Below are 20,447 nucleotides of genomic sequence, written 5' to 3'. Positions count from 1 at the left end.
ACATGACAAAACACGACTATAGTCACATTTATACTTTTTTTTTATTTACACCATATTGCGCAACTGCAGGGTCTTGAGACACATGCTAACTCGCAAACTCGACCGCTAGCGACCTAAACGGTAGCCTTCAAGTTATTTCCTTTCAACTTAAATAGCCAAAAAACTTACCACTTCCACACGGATCGGGAGTATAACTATTAACAGTTATTTAACCTTTAACATGAACATTAATCAAACGTGATATTTTTTTCCGGGTACATGATACCATACAGCATCCATATCAAACATTGAACTTTCATATCAAGGCGGGGGCCTCAAGCTAGTGCCGCGTGTTTGAGACCCCTGATTTATAGCGAATGTAGAAAGATAGAGGACGGGGGGAATAACTGTAGCATTATTACCTGTGTATTATTTTTGTAAACACATTGTATTGCGCAGATGTGCAGGCGCCACTCAACTATAATGACTTTTTTTTTTTGACATTTTGCAGTGAATAGAGCGCATATATCATGCAGCAATGAGGGTTGTTTATATGCTTAATGTTGCTGGGCAAGCAAGTGCCTCCGCGACAGCTTTATAATGAGTCAGTGAGCCATTAAAAGTGTTCCGCTGGCTCGTTTTAACCTGCAGGAGTATCCTGCAGTTGGTGTAATGTCAGTTTCTGCCAAGGAGGACAACAAAAAAAATAAAAAAAATAATAAAAAAAAAAAACTGCCTGTGTCTCGTTTTTGGAATCGCACCAAGGACTGACTCATCTGTCGCTGCGCCAAGAATCACTGCTGTCACCAACAATGGCGGCCACAACCAAACCGGCTCTCAGCGCAGAATGTCACTGTGTACCGAGTTGGACTGTCCCGATAACGGCACAAAAATAATAAAATATTAAAAAAAAAAAATCACCTAAATTGATCAGATTTCAATATTAATCATAACATAAGCTAAAAATTAAGACCACTCAGCAGCAGTAATAATATGAATCAATGGAGCCAACCATGGATGCACAGTGACAAAAAATCCCCCTCCTATTCAGTGTGGAAGTGGTAATTTTGTGCCATCTTAGTTTGTCGTTTTCACTCCATTTGCAACACTGACGTTTGGAAGAAATACATTGGAGGCTAACAGGGTAGCTCACCAACTTTTTTTTAGCTTGCTAGCATTAATAAAAGCTCAATTAACTAAATGTACTAAAATAAAAATACAAAGCAGATGAAGCATTCTAATAGCCACTAGGTGTCAGTAATTGTTATTTACTGTTTTTATGTCTACTATATCGAGTAATAGAAGTATAAAAGCTTACTATAGGGGTGTTATTTCATGTGTAGAGGGCTCTAATAATGTTAAAAACTGTTTTTCGAAGATTTAGAAGAGGTGTTCTATGCTAAATGTACTAAAATAAAAATACAAGGCAGATGAAGCTATTCTAATGGCCACTAGGTGTCAGTAATTGTTATTTACTGTTTTTATGTCCACTATATCGGGTAATAGGAGTGTAAAAGCTTACTATAGGGGTGTTATTTCATGTGTAGAGGGCTCTAATAATGTTAAAAACTGTTCTATACTAAATGTACTAAAATATACTGAATGTACTAAAATGAAAATACAAGGCAGATCGGTAATAGGAGTTTAAAAGCTTACTATAGGGGTGTTATTTCATGTGTAGAGAGCTCTAATAATGTTAAAAACTGTTCTATACTAAATGTACTAAAATATACTAAATGTACTAAAATAAAAATACAAGGCAGATCGGGTAATAGAAGTGTAAAAGCTTACTATAGGGGTGTTATTTCATGTGTAGAGAGCTCTAATTGTTTTTAGAAGAGGTTTTCTATACCATAACTACAAAAATATTGTTTGTATTAATATTGAATCCTATTTTGCAGAAATTCACTTATCACGGTCGGGTCTGGAACCGATTAACCACGATAAACGAGGGACGACTGCATGCCTATATTACTATTTATACTGCAAACAGAGATTTGAACCCTCCACCTCCCGACATCACATTGTGACATCACATTACGCCGCAAGTTATGCATGTAAAAAGACCGTCTGAATGAGGAACAGGAAGAAGGATGGATGTCGGGGGGGACGGTGGAAGTGAATATGCAGCGTGGGTCCCCCTGCATTTGTCATGTGACACCACCCCCCCCCCCCCCCCATCACACTCAGCAGTTTGAAATGCTGAGCTCGTGTCCTCTCAAACAGACACACACACAAACACACTGAAAAGCGACCATGAACGTGCAGATACAGACACAAATACGACGCAAACGTATGCAAACCACATTTCTCCTTACACTTGAACGCACCATTCCGAAAGGAGGTCCAGGGAACAGGAAGAGAAGCGTATCGCCGGGTAGAAACGGTCAAGTCATCACTTTTTGTGATTTGTGCGACTTGTTTTATGGCTTCTCATACGTCTTGTGACTGGCTGTTAGTTATTATGGTATTATCGATCAGGCCTGTCAAAAGATTAGCGGGAAAATTACGGCCCGGAATGCTTCCTCAACCGAGCCAAGCTCGTGCGGGAAGGTGAGGCCACAAGTCATTCGGGTGGTAGAAAGGTCGCATCCTAACCTGAAGGTTGCTGATTCCTTCCTCTGCTCTGCTGTGACGATGAAGAAGTATCCTGGAGCCCCAGTACCAATAATAATAAAAGCCGTCACCCAGCATCGGCCATCATTAAGAGTGGATGTACAGGTAATTGGTCAGAGATACGTACGTCAAAAAAGAAGCTGCTATTTTTTTTAATTGGCCATTGTGACACAGCAGACAGTGAAAAAAATAAAAAGTATGTATTTCCTGTCTACGGGGGCTACTTATTTGGAAGGTCATGAACAGGGTTTTTAATGCTCTCACTATGAAACTATTATTTTAATTCATTAAACGCGCTAACCACACGACTGCCGTGCAGCCCCATCTTTTTATTTTAGTTTAGTTTAGTTTAGTTTAGTTTTAGTTTACTTTAGTCTACTTGAGTTTACTTTACTTTAGTTTGCTTGAGTTTACTTTACTTGAGTTTACTTGAGTTTACTTGAGTTTACTTTACTTGAGTTTACTTTAGTTTACTTTAGTTTAGTTTACTTAGTTTATTTTATTTTAGTTTACTTTAGTTTAGTTTACTTTAGTTTAGTTTACTTAGTTTATTTTATTTTACTTTACTTTACTTTACTTTACTTTACTTTACTTTACTTTACTTTACTTTACTTTACTTTACTTTACTTTACTTTACTTTAGTTTAGTTTAGTTTAGTTTAGTTTAGTTTAGTTTAGTTTAGTTTAGTTTAGTTTAGTTTAGTTTAGTTTAGTTTAGTTTAGTTTAGTTTAGTTTAGTTTAGTTTAGTTTAGTTTAGTTTAGTTTACTTTAGTTTAGTTTAGTTTAGTTTAGTTTAGTTTAGTTTAGTTTAGTTTAGTTTAGTTTAGTTTAGTTTAGTTTACTTTAGTTTACTTTAGTTTACTTTACTTTACTTTACTTTACTTTACTTTACTTTACTTTACTTTACTTTACTTTACTTTATTTATTTTATTTATTTTATTTATTTTATTTATTTTATTTATTTTATTTATTTTATTTATTTTATTTTATTTAGTTTATTTTATTTTATTTAGTTTATTTTAGTTTATTTTTATTTTAGTTTATTTTAGTTTATTTTAGTTTAGATTATTTTAGTTTATTTTTGTTTATTTTTGTTTAGTTTATTTTTGTTTAGTTTATTTTTGTTTGGTTTATTTTTGTTTAGTTTATTTTTGTTTAGTTTATTTAATTTTAGATTAGTTTATTTTGTTTTATTTATTTTTTTATAAAAGTCCTGATAGATAGCCAACATGAGAGTAGTAAGCGGACAAACAACGTTGGAATTCCAAATGTTTACATGGAATGTACTGAAGAATTACACAAGCATTGAGGATCGAACCAGCAATCTCCCACCCTGTAGAATAAAGTGGCATGTTCCAGTAATGGAAAATGTCGAGTTATTTCACACCCAGTAGGTGGCGCCATTTAATTTGTCCATCCAAAATGGGAAATGCGGGAAAGTAAACACGCGGAAAAGTGTCTGAATCCCATTAACAGCACATCACCGAGTACCAGATAGCTAATGATGAATGAATGGGATCTAAAAGGCTCGGCGAGGATTATCACACCGTGTTCCTGATTCCACGTTAGGTGCTTTAAGGGTGTTATTTAATTGAGGGCCGGGTAGAAAGCACTTTAGCTGTTTTTTTTTTTTTTTTTGGGTGGGGGTAACATGCATTTGATGAAATAAATTGCATTTCAGCGCTTCTTTCTTGCATTACGACTGACTCCATTGGATTCTTATTAGCTTATTAGCTTTGTTCCAGAAGATGCGCCTCTTGTGTTCTCTCAGACATTTTTTTTAATAATGTTAAAAACTGTTTTTAGAAGATTTAGAAGAGGTTTTCTATACTAAATGTACTAAAATAAAAATACAAGGTAGATGAAGCTATTCTAATGGCCACTAGGTGTCAGTAATTGTTATTTTATTGTTTTTATGTCTACTATATCAGGTAATAGAAGTGTAAAAGCTTACTATAGGGGTGTTATTTCATGTGTAGAGGGCTCTAATAATGTTAAAAACCGTTTTTAGAAGAGGTTTTCTATACTAAATGTACTAAAATAAAAATACAAGGCAGATGAAGCTATTCTAATGGCCACTAGGTGTCAGTAATTGTTATTTTATTGTTTTTATGTCTACTATATCAGGTAATAGAAGTGTAAAAGCTTACTATAGGGGTGTTATTTCATGTGTAGAGGGCTCTAATAATGTTAAAAACCGTTTTTAGAAGAGGTTTTCTATACTAAATGTACTAAAATAAAAATACAAGGCAGATGAAGCTATTCTAATGGCCACTAGGTGTCAGTAATTGTTATTTACTGTTATGTCTACTATATCAGGTAATAGGAGTGTAAAAGCTTACTATAGGGTTGTTATTTCATGTGTAGAGGGCTCTAATAATGTTAAAAACTGTTTTTAGAAGAAGGTTTTCTATACTAAATGTACTAAAATAAAAATACAAGGCAGATGAAGCTATTCTAATGGCCACTAGGTGTCAGTAATTGTTACTTACTGTTTTTATGTCTACTACATCGGGTAATAGGCGTGTAAAGGCTTACTATAGGGGTGTTATTTCATGTGTAGAGAGCTCTAATAATGTTAAAAACTGTTTTTAGAAGACTTGGAAGAGGTTTTCTATACTAAATGTACTAAAATAAAAATACAAGGCAAATGAAGCTATTCTAATGGCCACTAGGTGTCAGTAATTGTTATTTATTGTTTTTATGGCTACTATATCGGGTAATAGGAGTGTAAAAGCTTACTATAGGGGTGTTATTTCATGTGTAGAGGGCTCTAGTAATGTTAAAAACTGTTTTTAGAAGACTTAGAAGAGGTTTTCTATACTAAATGTACTAAAATAAAAATACAAGGCAAATGAAGCTATTCTAATGGCCACTAGGTGTCAGTAATTGTTATTTACTGTTTTTATGTCTACTATATCAGGTAATAGGAGTGTAAAAGCTTACTATAGGGGTGTTATTTCATGTGTAGAGAGCTCTAATAATGTTAAAACATGTTTTTAGAAGACTTAGAAGAGGTTTTCTGTACTAAATGTACTAAAATAAAAAATAGCGCTTCTTCCTTGCATTACTACTGACTCCATTGGATTCTTATTAGCTTATTAGCTTTGTTCCAGAAGATGCGCCTCTTGTGTTCTCCCAGACGTTTTTTTTTTTTTTTTTTGCTGAAGCACTTTTGTGCCACCTTCCAACCCCCCCCCCCCCCCCTCGTCAAACCACCTGCGTTTGCTTCCACCCATCCACTCATCTTCTCTCTCACACGTCTTCCAGCCTTCCAGCCAAGCTCTTTTTCTCATCTCCTGAGGCCTTTGCATGCCTGTGAGTTTGTGTGTGCGGATGCCTGTTACTGTGTGTGTGTTTATGTGTGTGTGTGTGTGTGTGTGTGTGTGTGTTCAACAACACTCTGGGGGGAGTCATGAGCCATAAAAGTCAGGATTCATTAGGGTGTGACAAGAAAAGGAGAGCGAGCGAGGAAGATGACATGCAACAGATCTGCTTTCACACGCACACAGATGTCAGCGTGAGGCGGGCGCGTTTGTTTCGCTCAAACTCACGCGCCTTAAAAAAAAAAAAAAAAACTCAAAGCCGGAGGATAAAGGAAGACGGAAAGAAATGTCAACAAGGTCTTCCGGCTGATAGATATGCATTTTCGCCAGGTTTCGTGGAGAGCTGCGAGCACAAAGCGCCGTCGAGTCGCCAGAGAGGATGGAAAAAAAAAAAAAAAAACAAGAAGCGTCAACATTCAAAGTGCCTTCCCTCCACAAATAACTTCCCGATGTTGTTCCCGACTAAATGCGGAGTGACACATTGTGCCGTCTGCCGTCTTACCTTTGGCCGCCGGGGGTCCGAGAGGCAAACGCTCACTCCGCCTGACCTCCTTCTCCGAGCCACTCTGTCATCATTTCATCTTCCTGACTTCCAGACAAAACATCCATCCGCTCTGTGCTGTCTTGCATTGGTTTATGTTGCTTTCAAGTTCGTCTGAAAACCTCACGCTTACTTTCTAGTGTCAAACTTTTTCCACTAATGGCCGCAAAACCGACCACTTTGTAACAACACTTAGTAAAATAATGAATGGAAGCAACGTTTCTTATTAATATTTGTACATAAATGGCGTCCCACAGCAGTATGTGACCATGTTTTATTTCATTTGAACATGCATCAGATTACAATTGAATGCATCACATAATCAGTTCCCAGTTCCACACGTCCAAAAGGAGTAGGAAGAAGCAAAGCTTATTAAATCCTACCCCGCCATGTGGTACTTTTATACAATCAGTAACTGTTACATTTGTTCACTTCCTGCTTTCCGAATATAGTTTTATTTTATTTTATTCACGTACCAAAGTATTTTATTTTTAATTAATTTTTATTTTTAATTGAATGAATGATATGCCTTTATTCGTCCCTCAGTGGGGAAATTTGCATGAAGGCGGGTGCGGGGGGGGGGGGGGGGGGCAACAGCTCCAAACTCGACTCTTAGATGAAGGAGTACAGTGTGGAAAGCTTACAAAGCTTATTAAATCCTACCCCTCCATCTGGTACTTTTATACAATCAGTAACTTACATTTGTTCACTTCCTGCTTTCCATAATACAGTTTAAGGTATTTTTGTGTTTTTTTTGTGTGTTTTTTATTTATGACTGTCAAAACGCTATCTTTGCCATTATTAGAGCCCTATTGCCGTTCTTCTCCCTCGCATCCAGTGTGGAAGCGGTAAATTTTTCGCTTTTTTCCTCACTCCGTTTTCCACCCTTGAAATAATAAATTAAAAACATGCTAAGTTAATTAGCGACTCCAAATTGTCCATAGGTAGACGGCTAGGTAGGATAGCAAGCTAGCATGTCCAATTTACTTATTCAAAACGTAAAGTGGGTTAGCGCGCAGACCTCACAGCAAGGAGACCCGAGTTTGATTCCACCCTCCGTTTCCTCCCACATTCCAAAAACATGCTAGGTTAATTAGCGACTCCAAATTGTCCATAGGTATGAATGTGAGTGTGAATGGTTGTTTGTCTATATGTGCCCTGTGATTGGCTGGCCACCAGTCCAGGGTGGGATAGGTACGGCTGGGATAGGCTCCAGCCTGTAGTCACTCACTTTTACAATGGGATTATTCTTTGTTTACATTACGTAACGAAGGAACGTAAAAAACGGCTACCGCTAGGATAGCAAGCTAGCATGTCCAATTTACTTATTCTAAACTTAAAGTGGGTTAGCGTGCAGACCTCACAGCAAGGAGACCCGAGTTTGAGTCCACCCTCGGTTTTCTCCCACATTCCAAAAACATGCTAAGTTAATTAGCGACTTCAAACTGTCCATAGGTATGAATGTGAGTGTGAATGGTTGTTTGTCTATATGTGCCCTGTGATTGGCTGGCCACCAGTCCAGGGTGGGATAGGAATGGCTGGGATAGGCTCCAGCACCCCAAGCAACCCTCATGAGGATAAGCGGCAGAAAATGAATGAATGAACTTAAAGTGTTTGAGGACAAAGAAGCCAAAGCTTTACCACTTCCACAAGGAATAAGAGGAGAACCTTTTTTTCTTTCTATGTCAGCCATGTCTCTGCAGTCTCCATGCATTGTGGAATGTAATCTCACGTCATGTGACCTTAGGGACCAGAATAGTACAAATAAGTTGATATTATTTGACTAATAATATGCCATAGTCAACCCCGAAACCATTATTGCTTGGGAGGAAATCAAACAATAGTCGGGTTCCATCACCTGCGTTATTTTCTCCCGTTAGCAACGTGAATAGATAAATGACTCCCGTGCTGTTGGCTGACCGGCGCCGTTGACATATTCACGGCAAAGACGCCGTCTGATGAAGAATGGCTCTGTCATCGGAATTCTGTGGGAAATACGGGAGCCATCACTCCATCGCTCCTGTTTTGCCTTCCTATGTGTCACCCCCCTCCCCCTACGGAATTAATACCACATCGCCGCCGTGTCCCCTCCCACCCAGAGTGCTTTGCGGCAAGTTCGAGATGTGCATCTAAGCGTCGCTAATGAGCTGAGGGTTTCGGTTGTTTACCGTGAAGTCATTTGCGGTTGCCATGGCGCTCGTCTCCGTGCCAAATGTGCCCGTCGTGACGCTAGGCGGAAATCCATCAGCGGCAACAGCTCGCAGGCAAAGTTGATTAATGTCGTTTCGTATCATTTTGTCATTAACTTTGCGGAATATTGGATTTGTCTCGCTTCTTCTCGCCTACTTTACATACAAAAGTTGCACTCGGGAAGTTATTAGATGCCAGATAAAATATAACAATGTCGAGTGTTGATTTGTCACGATTAGATATGAGATTTTTGAGCGTTGTATCATCTGGAATATGAATTTTTATTTTTTTTGCAGCAATTTCCAAAGTGTGAGCTGGGGCCCGTTCTCATTTGCATTTGAAAATTTGTTGGGTTATCACAGTTAATTGGTTCCAGACCCTACCGTGATGAGTGAATTACCCCCCCTCCCCATCCTCCCCCCTCCCCCAAGTAGGATTTAATATTAATAAATGGAATAATTTCATAGTTTAAGAATAAAAACATGCTATCTTTTGCCATTATTAGAGCCCTATTGTCGTTCTTCTCCCTCGCATCCAGTGTGGAAGCGGTAAATTTTTCACTTTTTTTCCTCACTCCATTTTCAACCCTTTAAGTTGAAATTACAGTAGATAAATTGAAGCCTGGGGCTGCACGGCGGTCGAGTGGTTAGCGCAGCTTGGAGACCCGAGTTCAACCCCCACCCTCAAGCATCTCTGTGCGGCGTTTCGCATGTTTAAAGACAGGGACTTGGATTCCATGCAAAACAAGCATAAAAGTCTGTTACCACTTTCTATGTAATTTTTTTAAAGCCCTATAGATGTGAAATAGCACCCCTATAGTCACCTGTACACTCGTATTAACCAATATAGTCGACACAATAAGACAGTGGCGGCAGTGGCTCAGGAGAAAAAGGGCTGCACGGCGGTCGAGTGGTTAGCGCGCAGACCTCACATCTTGGAGACCCGAGTTCAACCCCCCGCCCTCAACCCTCTCCGTGTGGCGTTTTGCATGTTTAAAGACAGGGACTAGGATTCCGTGCAAAACAAGCATAAAAATCTGTTACGATTTTCTATATAAATTTTTTAGAGCCCTATCGATGTGAAATAGCACCCCTATAGTCACCTGTACACTCATATTAACCAATATAGTGGACACAATAAGACAGTGGCGGCAGTGGCTCAGGAGATAAAGGGCTGCACGGCGGTCGAGTGGTTAGCGCGCAGACCTCACAGCTAGGAGACCCGAGTTCAATTCCACCTTCTTTTCCCCGTGCATGCATGGGCACTCCGGTTTCCTCCCACATTCCAAAAACATGCTAGGTTAATTAGCGTCTCCAAATTGTCCATAGGTATGAATGTGAGTGTGAATGGTTGTTTGTCTATATGTGCCCTGTGATTGGCTGGCCACCAGTCCAGGGTGTAACCCCACCTCTCACCCGAAGACAGTTGGAATAGGCTCCAGCACCCCCCCCCCCCCACGTGACCCTCGTGAGGATAAGCTGTAGAAAATGAATGAATGAGTGTCACTGTCGCTATCCATGGTGCTGAATTTTGCCGCATTCTGGGTTTCTTGTGGATCTTCTGGCTTTTTCAGGTTGATGCTAACAAGTTGATTAGCATGCAGGCGAGGCCAGCTGCGGTAGCATTAGCATTCAGGAGGAAGGAGGACTGGATGGAGGTGCAGGCTAAGTGATTAGCAGGAAAAGCGCTTGCTTCGTAGGAGTCCTTATGTAGCCTCAGAGGCTAATTAAACCAAACCAGGTAGGGGAGCGATGCTAACCCACCGATAACACAACTCCCGCAGTCGGACCCCGTACTAAACCCACACGGGGCGCCGCACAGCTCGGTTTCTCCTCCACGCCGCCATATGGACACACAGTTAGCTTCAATTATAGCGAAAGTAATCACAGGTGCGCATAACGCCACCCCGGCACCGCGTCTCCGGGAGTTGTTTACAAGGAGCTATTCCAAGGACTTTGTGATTAAAACCGTCGCAAAGCACTCCTGACACTCCATTACCCAGCATGCTCCGGGTGAAGCGGGAGTGTACATATTGATTTCACGCCTCATTAGGTTTTGTGTCTAACAATGTCATAGTTCATGCGAGTCGTGCAGGACGCCGCATCATTCCGCCATGACCATGGGAGGGGACGGACGACACATAACGAATGAACACATTATTATTGAGTTTGGACTTTGGGGGGCGGGGGGGCAACTTGGTGGGTTGTTCTTGATGCACTTTTAAAGTGTTTGTAGCCATTTTTTCTCGATTACGAAATATGTAGACAAGGTCGTCGGAGAAGAAGAGAACATATCCATGTCCCTAATTCATATTGTTGTTGCCGCTAGACTACCCAGCATGCCTTGCGGGTATTTTTAAAGTGTTTGGAGCCATTTTTGCTCGATTACGAAATATGTAGACGAGGTTGTCTGAAAAGAAAAGAACATATCCATATCCCTAATTCATATTGTTGTTGCCGCTAGACTACCCAGCATGCCTTGCGGGTATTTTTCAAGTGTTTGGATCCATTTTTGCTCGATTATGAAATATGTAGACGAGATCGTCGGAGAAGAAGAGAACATATCCATGTCCCTAATTCATATTGTTGTTGGCGCTAGACTACCCAGCATGCCTTGTGGGTATTTTTTAAGTGTGTGGAGCCATTTTTGCTCGATTACGAAATATGTAGACAAGGACGTCGGAGAAGAAAAGAACATATCCATGTCCGTAATTCACATTGTTGTTGCCGCTAGACTACCCAGCATGCTTTGCGGGTATTTTTTAAAGTGTTTGGAGCCATTTTTGCTGGATTACGAAATATGTAGACAAGGTCGTCAGAGAAGAAAAGAACATATCCATGTCCCTAATTCATATTATTGTTGCCGCTAGACTACCCAGCATGCCTTGCGGGTATTTTTTTAAAGTGTTTGGAGCCATTTTTGCTCGATTACGAAATATGTAGACGAGGTCGTCGGAGAAGAAGAGAACATATCCATGTCCCTAATTCATATTGTTGTTGGCGCTAGACTACCCAGCATGCCTTGCGGGTATTTCTAAAGTGTTTGGAGCCATTTTTGCTCGATTACGAAATATGTAGACGAGATCGTCGGAGAAGAAAAGAACATATCCATGTCCCTAATTCATATTATTGTTGCCGCTAGACTACCCAGCATGCCTTGTGGGTATTTCAAAAGTGTTTGGAGCCATTTTTGCTCGATTACGAAATATGTAGAAGGAGGTCGCCTGAGAAGTAAAGAACATATCAAAACTTTTATTGTCCATACTTCATATTGTTGTTGCCGCTAGACTACCCAGCATGCCTTGCGGGTATTTTAAAGTGTTTGGAGCCATTTTTGCTCGATTACGAAATATGTGGAGGAGGTCGCCTGAGATTATAATATAATGAATTTGCAAAATTAATATTAAATAAAAAGTATTCACTGGTTATATTATTTATATTTTTTACATTTTTAAAAGGCAATCATTTTAATATATTTATTTATCTGTGTTAAACTAAAATATTTATTATTTATTAATATTACAATATTACATATGCTAAAACTAAATGTATATACATTTCAAATAAGCTGATTTATATTTTTAATAAGTTAAAATGTAGCATGTTTTTTCCCCAAACATATATTTATAACAAAATATGAAAAAAATATGAAGCAAATTAGATGGTCTATTATTAATATTTAACATCAACATAAAATGAAAAATATGAGAAAATAATGTTTATTAAAGTATATATTTTATATCATATATATAGATATTTTTTTATTTTTTTATTGAAAAAAATATATATTTTTTTTAATGAATTTATGAATATATTTAGCTATCTCCGTAAAAGGGTTTTACAACAACAGGTCATATTATTATCAAGAAGTAATAAGTTTTGAAATAATGTATCTCCAGGTCGCACGTTAAGGTCAAGGTAGACGGAAAGAGGCGGCGATGGCGGCGGCGTCGAGCTATTAAATATGCATACCGCACGAGTACATCAATTTGCGGGGCAAAATTGCATTCAAAGTTCCATTTGTAAGTTCATTTAGATATACGAGGAGCCCATCTCTCTTTCTTGGATGATCTTTGAGGGAGGATGTGTGGAAAAAAAAAAGATATTACCGCGACACACCTTGCGTGAAAATCATTACCAGTCACCTTGGTGGGCTTTTAGTGTCGTTTAAAAGCCACTCAAGTCCACACCCGGGACGTACGTACGTACTTCGGACGCCATTTATCAGAGTATCCCGTGTGTCCTCAATGCTGAGGGAATAAACTGGAAGACATAAAGCTTCACTTCGAGGAGAGGATGGGATTGGGTACGTCGGCTCAGGGTGTGAACACTGTGAAAACGCGCACAAAAATGCTTCTTCAGCATCAGTAAAGGAGATAAATGTTGACGGATGATGATGATGATAAAGCGCAATGAAAGTAGAGGAACACTTCATTCTTAGGTGGGGGAGTCCAGTTACATATAAAGGAATAACAAGGATATAATTCAATGTATATTATTTTTTTAATAATACATAATCATTTGTGACAAAGAAATAATATACTCTGATTAATTGTACAATTTTATAAAATATATTTTCATAATTATTTTTTTAATTCAAAATAAATGAAAACAAGCAGTTTTATTTACAAAAAATATATAAATATATATGTGTTATCTATGTCTATGAACTAAAATTTTATTTAAAAAAAATCTGAAATAAAAAATAATAATTTGCAAAATTAATATTAAATTAAATCACTTTGAAACCCTAGGCATGAAATAACACCCCTATAGTCACCTTTACACTTGTATTACCCTATATATCAGGCATAATATAAAATGTAAAATATAAAATATAAAATATAAAATATAAAATATAAAATATAAAATATAAAATATAAAATATAAAATATAAAATATAAAATATAAAATATAAAATATAAAATATAAAATATAAAATATAAAATATAAAATATAAAATAGAGGAACACTTCATTCTTAGGTGGGGAGTCTCTGTGGGTGACATATAAAGGAATAACAAGGATATAATTCAATGTATATTATTTTTTTAATAATACATAATCATTTGTGACAAGGAAATAATATACTCTGATTAATTGTACAATTTTATCAAATATATTTTCATAACATAATTATTTTTTTAATTCAAAATAAATGAAAATAAGCAGTTTTATTTTTTTTTTTTAAATATTTTTTTCCTATAAAAATTATCTATGTCTATGAACTAAAATTTTATTTTAAAAAAAATCAGAAATAAATAATAATAATTTGCAAAATTAATATTAAATTAAATCACTTTGAAACAACAAGGTTTTTCCCGTAGTTGTAATGCCGGTCCCGACTACCTCCAGGTATTCTAGTCGATACTTCCCTTTCGCTTTACTAAAAAGGCCAAACTCCAGCAACAAAAACGAGAAGGAGCCTGGAGAGCAAGCGGCAAGGCAGTCAAGTCTGGCAGAGGACGGAATGTATTAGCACTGAACGAGACCTCGCTTCTGTCACAAACACAAACTGCATCAATGGAGAACCTTTGATGGTGGATTGGTGGATTACGGAGACTTTGGGCTCACATGCAACAAGCTTAGAAGAGGAAACGAACCCAAGTGTGCTTTAATCGCATGCAAGTCATTCGGCAGATAAGGAGGATACCAAAGACGCCGTTTGTGTGGGGTATCAAACTTAAATGTCAAATATAATTCCCCAATGGGAGATAATATGAATTCATCTGTTCCAGTGTCAAAAAGACTCCAGTAATGCCTTGTTTGTGGCTGTTATTGGTTCCAGCCAAGGCCAGGGTGGACCCCGTTAGCTAGGCTAGGCTCCAGCATACCATAATAAGCGTTTTAGAAAATGAATGGGTTCCAGGATCCCACCCTGTTGAGCGCACTTCCGCTCAATAGGATTTCTAATTGCATAGAAAATACAGTTTAATGTTATTAGAGAGCTCTAGGCATGAAATAACACCCCTATAGGCACCTTTACACTTGTATTACCCTATATATCAGACATAATAAAATAAAATAAAATATACAAAATATGAAATATATGAAATATTAAAAATGAAATATATTAAATATGAAATATAAAAATATCAAAAAATTATTATTTTTAAAAAAAATATTTAAAAATTATGTACAAATATTTATTAAATATTAAATGTTAAATATTAAACATTAATGATGAAATAATGTAAAATTATATAAAATACATAATAAAATAAGCTTTTAGCTTTGTTTTTAGCTCTGAATGTATGTATGGATATTGTATTTTAATGCATCGTTTACTCTGTTTTTTTACTCAACTCTAATTTTTATTTCTTTTTTTCTTCACTGTAAAGCATCTTAGAGTACTTTGAAACGTGCTATATAAATAAAATGTATTATTATTATTATAAAATATGACATAATATAGACTCACATGGTCGTCCCTCCTTTTTTTACGTACTTTTCCTGCAGTGGGTATTGTGTCATCTATGTAACATTACTGACACCAGAATACTATATATCCATTTTTATGTATTACTGAACATATTGTTAAAAAATGGTCATAACAGTCAAAAAAATTAAAGTGGTAGCAACCATCACGATGAATACAAATAGCCAGTGAAAATGAATACAAATATATCACAAATATATGAATATTAAATTAATAAAAATTATTTAAATTAATTAACTAAATATGAATAATATTGTGAGTAAAAAATAGAATAATATTAAAATAAGTTTTAAAAACTCATAACTTTGAATCATTGTTCAACGTTCATAATGGTTAGACATGCTCATAGTTTGCACTACGCAGCAGCAATACAACCAATGTTGTAATGGTTGAGTTCAATAAATCCATCAGGAGGTTGCCTACAGCCACGGTTGTTATTTTTAACCTGCTAATTCCAGACCCTGATAGCTATTTAGAGCATTTATGGTCAAATAAATTAGTAAAAAAAGCCCCAAGTTTCATGCTGTACGGGTCCGCGTCACCCTCTTCCCCCAAAAATCCAACCTTTGGGGCGTTCTCGTTACGAGGTAGACAACGACGCCGCTTGTGTCCTCTGCCGTCTTTGGTTCTAATGACATGAAAGCGTCTCAACGAAGCACATCAGCACGATGCCATTAATCCTGATTAGGATGTTTATGAGTAGAATGTCATTAACTTGATATTACGCAACAGGAAGTGTGCTTGGTGACACGACGTGAAGGTGATACTGCGTTTTATTTTTTGGGAGGCTACGACGCTAAAAGCTTTACATTTACCGATTGCGACAGAAAACGGGTGTCTTCAGTACAAGATGTTGTCGACGTAGCAACACTGTAAAGCACGTTAGCGCCGGTTCAAGTGGGCTCTGTTGAAGTTCTCCTAAGGCAACCTGGGAGATGATGCAACTTCCTGCAAAGCATCTCCAGAAACTCGAAAAGGTTCCACGGGAAAATGGTTATTCGTGGACGTTTTAGCTGCTAATTTACACATCAGAGAATGTGGAGATTTTAAAAAGTGAGACTGATTTCCTGTTATGCCACCTTAGGCTTATACGAAAACACGGAGTTCCCTTAACTCACCATCGCCATAAGTCTACCAAAGACTATTTCAACCTCAAAGCAGCTCCATACTAATACCGTGGAAGCATCATATTTAGGCCAAGACCGACGTTCTGATCCAGATCGCCCAATGGAACACAAACGGGGCCTTATCAGGTTCGCACAGAGCTGAAAATGTTCCCGAAATTCCAACACAACATTCCGCTACACCCTGTACCGAGAAAAACGGTCCCGTTCAAAACCAAACCAGCACTTTGAGAACCCTTTGAGGATTCTAGACCGAAATCACAAATGGTTTGAAAGGGGAAGAATGTTAAGGTTGAGAAAATAGAGGGGGAGGTCTGCGACAGTACCCCCCCCCCCGTACCCAGAAAAAACGTCCCTTTCAAAACCAAACCAGCACTTTGGAACCCTTTGAGGATTGTAGACTGAAAACACAAATGGTTTGGAAGGGGAAGAATGTTAAGGTTGAGAAAATAGAGGGGGAGGTCTGCGACAGTACCCCTCCCCCATACCTAGAAAAAACGTCCCTTTCAAAACCAAACAGCCGCTGACGACACAGGCCGGATAATTTTCCAGTCAAGACTCAGAACCAGCACTTTGAGAACCCTTTGAGGATTCTAGACTGTCTGCGACAGTACCCCTCCCCTGTACCAAGAAAAAACATCCCGTTCCAAACCAAACAGCCGCTGAGCTGCCGTATGTCACAACACAGGCGGGATAACTCTTCCAGTCAAGACTCAGAACCAGCAATTTGAGAACCCTTTGAGGATTCTAGACCGTCTACGACAGTACCCCTCCTCCGTACCCAGAAAAAACGTCCCGTTCAAAACCAAACAGCCACTGACCCGGCGTATGTCACGACACAGGCCGGATAACTTTCCAGTCAAGACTCAGAACCAGCACTTTGAGAACCCTTTGAGGATTCTAGACTGTCTGCGACAGTACCCCTCCCCCGTACCAAGAAAAACCGTCCTGTTCAAAACCAAACAGCCGCCAAGCTGGCGTATGTCACGACACAGGTGGGATAACTTTCCAGTCAAGACTCAGAACCAGCACTTTGAGGATTCTAGACTGTCTGCGACAGTACCCCTCCCCCGTACCCAGAAAAACCGTCCCGTTCAAAACCAAACAGCCGCTGACGACACAGGCCGGATAACTTTACAGTCAAGACTCTGAACCAGCATTTTGAGAACCCTTGAAAGGGGAAGAATGTTAAGGCTGAGAAAATAGAGGGGAAGGTCCGCGACAGTACCCCTCCCCCGCATACAATGACGTCCTTTGATCCCTTCCTAAAAGAGTCAATCATTTAGACCCAAGTCACAGTAGAGGTGGAATTCTAAGTGCATTCAACATACTAGTCAGAGCTTTTCATCCTGTCACTCACAGGTCCCGGTTGACAAGATAGACAAGCGGACTATCAAGCAGCTGAATATGATGTTTTTTGTTTTTATTGCAATCAACCAGTCACAATTTTACCACTTTAAATAAACGGTTAATTGGCGTCAACACAGTCCCGGCAAAGTGGATATTCCATCATTGTTTCAGTGAAGTGACAACTTCCGCGCATTGCCTCAGAAGTGGTACGTGCCACTTAGCGCCACAACATTCAGCAACACGATGAATGAGTCCAAGGCTAAACACCAATCACCAAATGCAATTAGCGCAAAACAAATGTTTTTGTTGTTTAGAGTGCGGCGACTCGGGACCCTTTCGGGTTCTTTGTGTTTGCTTATGTTGATTTTCTGCTTAAATGAGATAAAATAAGAGAGACAATAACAACGGCTGTTGTCCTTTCTCGTCTTGTCTGTTGCCGTGGGACCGTGTTGCGTCTTGATTTTAATGACGACTACTTTACATACCGTTTATCTTCTATGTAAATAGCGCTTCTTCCTTTCAAAAACCATCACAACCCATTGAAATGCCTTGTTTACAAAACAAGTCCTCCACATGCTTATCACCTGATTAAAAAAAACACTTATGTTCCTACCTGTTCTTTGACTGACGCCAGGATAGAGGAAGTCGTCTCCGTCTCGGATCTGTCTCCATTGGAGGCCGGCATCACCGGGGGAACCATGGCCCCCTTCTCCTGCTCGGCGGGCTGATCTGGCACCGGCATGGCTGAAAATGACAGGAAAAAAACAGGAATCAACATTAGGGATAACACTATTTATCATTCAAATGTCTTATTTCTTTACCAAATATGGTTCCATACATGATGAAAGCTTCACCATCATGGACAACAGAACAGTAGATACATCCTTCATTTATCGAGTTTTATTGGTCCCAGCCCCAACCCCTCCCCTGTACCCAAAAAACCGTCCCGTTCAAAACCAAACAGCCGCCAAGCTGGCATATGTCACGACACAGGCGGGATAACTCTTCGAGTCAAGACTCAGAACCAGCACTTTGAGAACCCTTTGAGGATTCTAGACTGTCTGCGACAGTACCCCTCCCCCGTACCCAGAAAAACCGTCCCGTTCAAAACCAAACAGCCGCCAAGCTGGCATATGTCACGACACAGGCGGGATAACTCTTTGAGTCAAGACTCAGAACCAGCACTTTGAGAACCCTTTGAGGATTCTAGACTGTCTGCGACAGTACCCCTCCCCCGTACCCAGAAAAACCGTCCCGTTCAAAACCAAACAGCCGCCAAGCTGGCATATGTCACGACACAGGTGGGATAACTCTTTGAGTCAAGACTCAGAACCAGCACTTTGAAAACCCTTTGAGGATTCTAGACTGTCTGCGACAGTACCCCTCCCCCGTACCAAGAAAAAGCGCCCCTTTCAAAACCAAACAGCCGCTGACGACACAGGCCAGATAACCTTCCAGTCAAGACTCAGAATAAGCACTTTGACAACCCTTTGAGGATTCTAGACTGTCTGCAACAGTACCCCTCCCCCGTACCCAGAAAAACCGTCCCGTTCAAAACCAAACAGCCGCCAAGCTGCCATATGTCACGACACAGGCGGGATAACTCTTCGACTCAAGACTCAGAACCAGCACTTTGAGAACCCTTTGAGGATTCTAGACTGTCTGCGACAGTACCCCTCCCCCGTACCAAGAAAAAGCGCCCCTTTCAAAACCAAACAGCCGCTGACGACACAGGCCAGATAACCTTCCAGTCAAGACTCAGAATCAGCACTTTGAGAACCCTTTGAGGATTCTAGACTGTCTGCGACAGTACCCCTCCCCCGTACCCAGAAAAACCGTCCCGTTCAAAACCAAACAGCCGCCAAGCTGGCATATGTCACGACACAGGCGGGATAACTCTTCGTGTCAAGACTCAGAACCAGCACTTTGAGAACCCTTTGAGGATTCTAGACTGTCTGCGACAGTACCCCTCCCCCGTACCAAGAAAAAGCGCCCCTTTCAAAACCAAACAGCCGCTGACGACACAGGCCGGATAACCTTCCAGTCAAGACTCAGAATCAGCACTTTGAGAACCCTTTGAGGATTCTAGACTGTCTGTGACAGTACCCCTCCCCCGTACCAAGAAAAACCGTCCCAAAAGAAAACACACTTAAATATGCATATTATTTGATAACAGGCCATATTAAACCACAAACAGCGATGATTAATGAATATATTTTAGAAAAATTATTTTGTATTTTAAATAAGTAGTCTACCGTAGTGCCCATATTCATTCGTGATATGAATGAGTTCCAAAGTGGGACAGAATCTTCCAGCAAAACCAAATCCCACATCTCACCTGTGTGTCACTTCATGAATACAAACCCGTCCCCCCAGACTCATTAAAATGATGCGCTAATTCGCTAATCATCACCAATTGAATTACTTTGACTGGAACAAAAAAAGCGAAAAAATGAAAAAAAAATGACCCGCACGGTTATTTGTTTGAAATCTTGAAAAAGCGTCAATAGATTAAAGCCGAGTAGGTTGTGCCCTTGATCAGCAGACCTCCGCGTGTAACAGATGCATCATTTGACGGCTCCAAATTGAGCTGTCGACAACGTGCAGGCGGAAATATTTGAAGTGCCAGAGACATTGACATCTCGCAAGTGTGAAATGAAATGTTAGCGGAATCATATTTTCTGCGCCCGTCCCTCCTTATGTCTCACCCGTTCAGACAACCCACACCAGGCTCCGGGATGCAGAATTAATACGCAATTGACATTTGGCTCAGTTATTCAGCGCATCTTCAGCCACGTCATGCAAAGGGGATTTTGTCACACGGATGACTCATGGATTGATGTTTTCCAGGCTGAGGCCTCGGCATTGATTAGACGCTGTCAAG

The 20,447-nt window shown here is 39.4% G+C and overlaps 1 protein-coding gene across 5 annotated transcripts in view; it reads right to left on the bottom strand.

Annotated features, from left to right (window-relative positions):
• The window catches only part of ctnnd2a (catenin (cadherin-associated protein), delta 2a), a 224,416-nt gene that overhangs the window by 174,127 nt on the left and 29,842 nt on the right, over positions 1 to 20,447 (bottom strand). For all 5 annotated transcript variants that reach the window (XM_058060561.1, XM_058060564.1, XM_058060563.1 and 2 more), the window contains exon 2: positions 18,177 to 18,307. In XM_058060561.1, coding sequence (XP_057916544.1) covers positions 18,177 to 18,305 — 129 coding nt within the window. In that variant the 5' untranslated portion in view covers positions 18,306 to 18,307. The remainder of the gene's footprint in view (positions 1 to 18,176; positions 18,308 to 20,447) is intronic.

This window comes from Doryrhamphus excisus, chromosome 21 (assembly GCF_030265055.1).
Source record: "Doryrhamphus excisus isolate RoL2022-K1 chromosome 21, RoL_Dexc_1.0, whole genome shotgun sequence".
Classification (NCBI taxonomy): domain Eukaryota; kingdom Metazoa; phylum Chordata; class Actinopteri; order Syngnathiformes; family Syngnathidae; genus Doryrhamphus; species Doryrhamphus excisus.
Note: the sequence above shows the minus strand (reverse complement) of the source record. Positions and strands in the feature narration are given on the sequence as shown.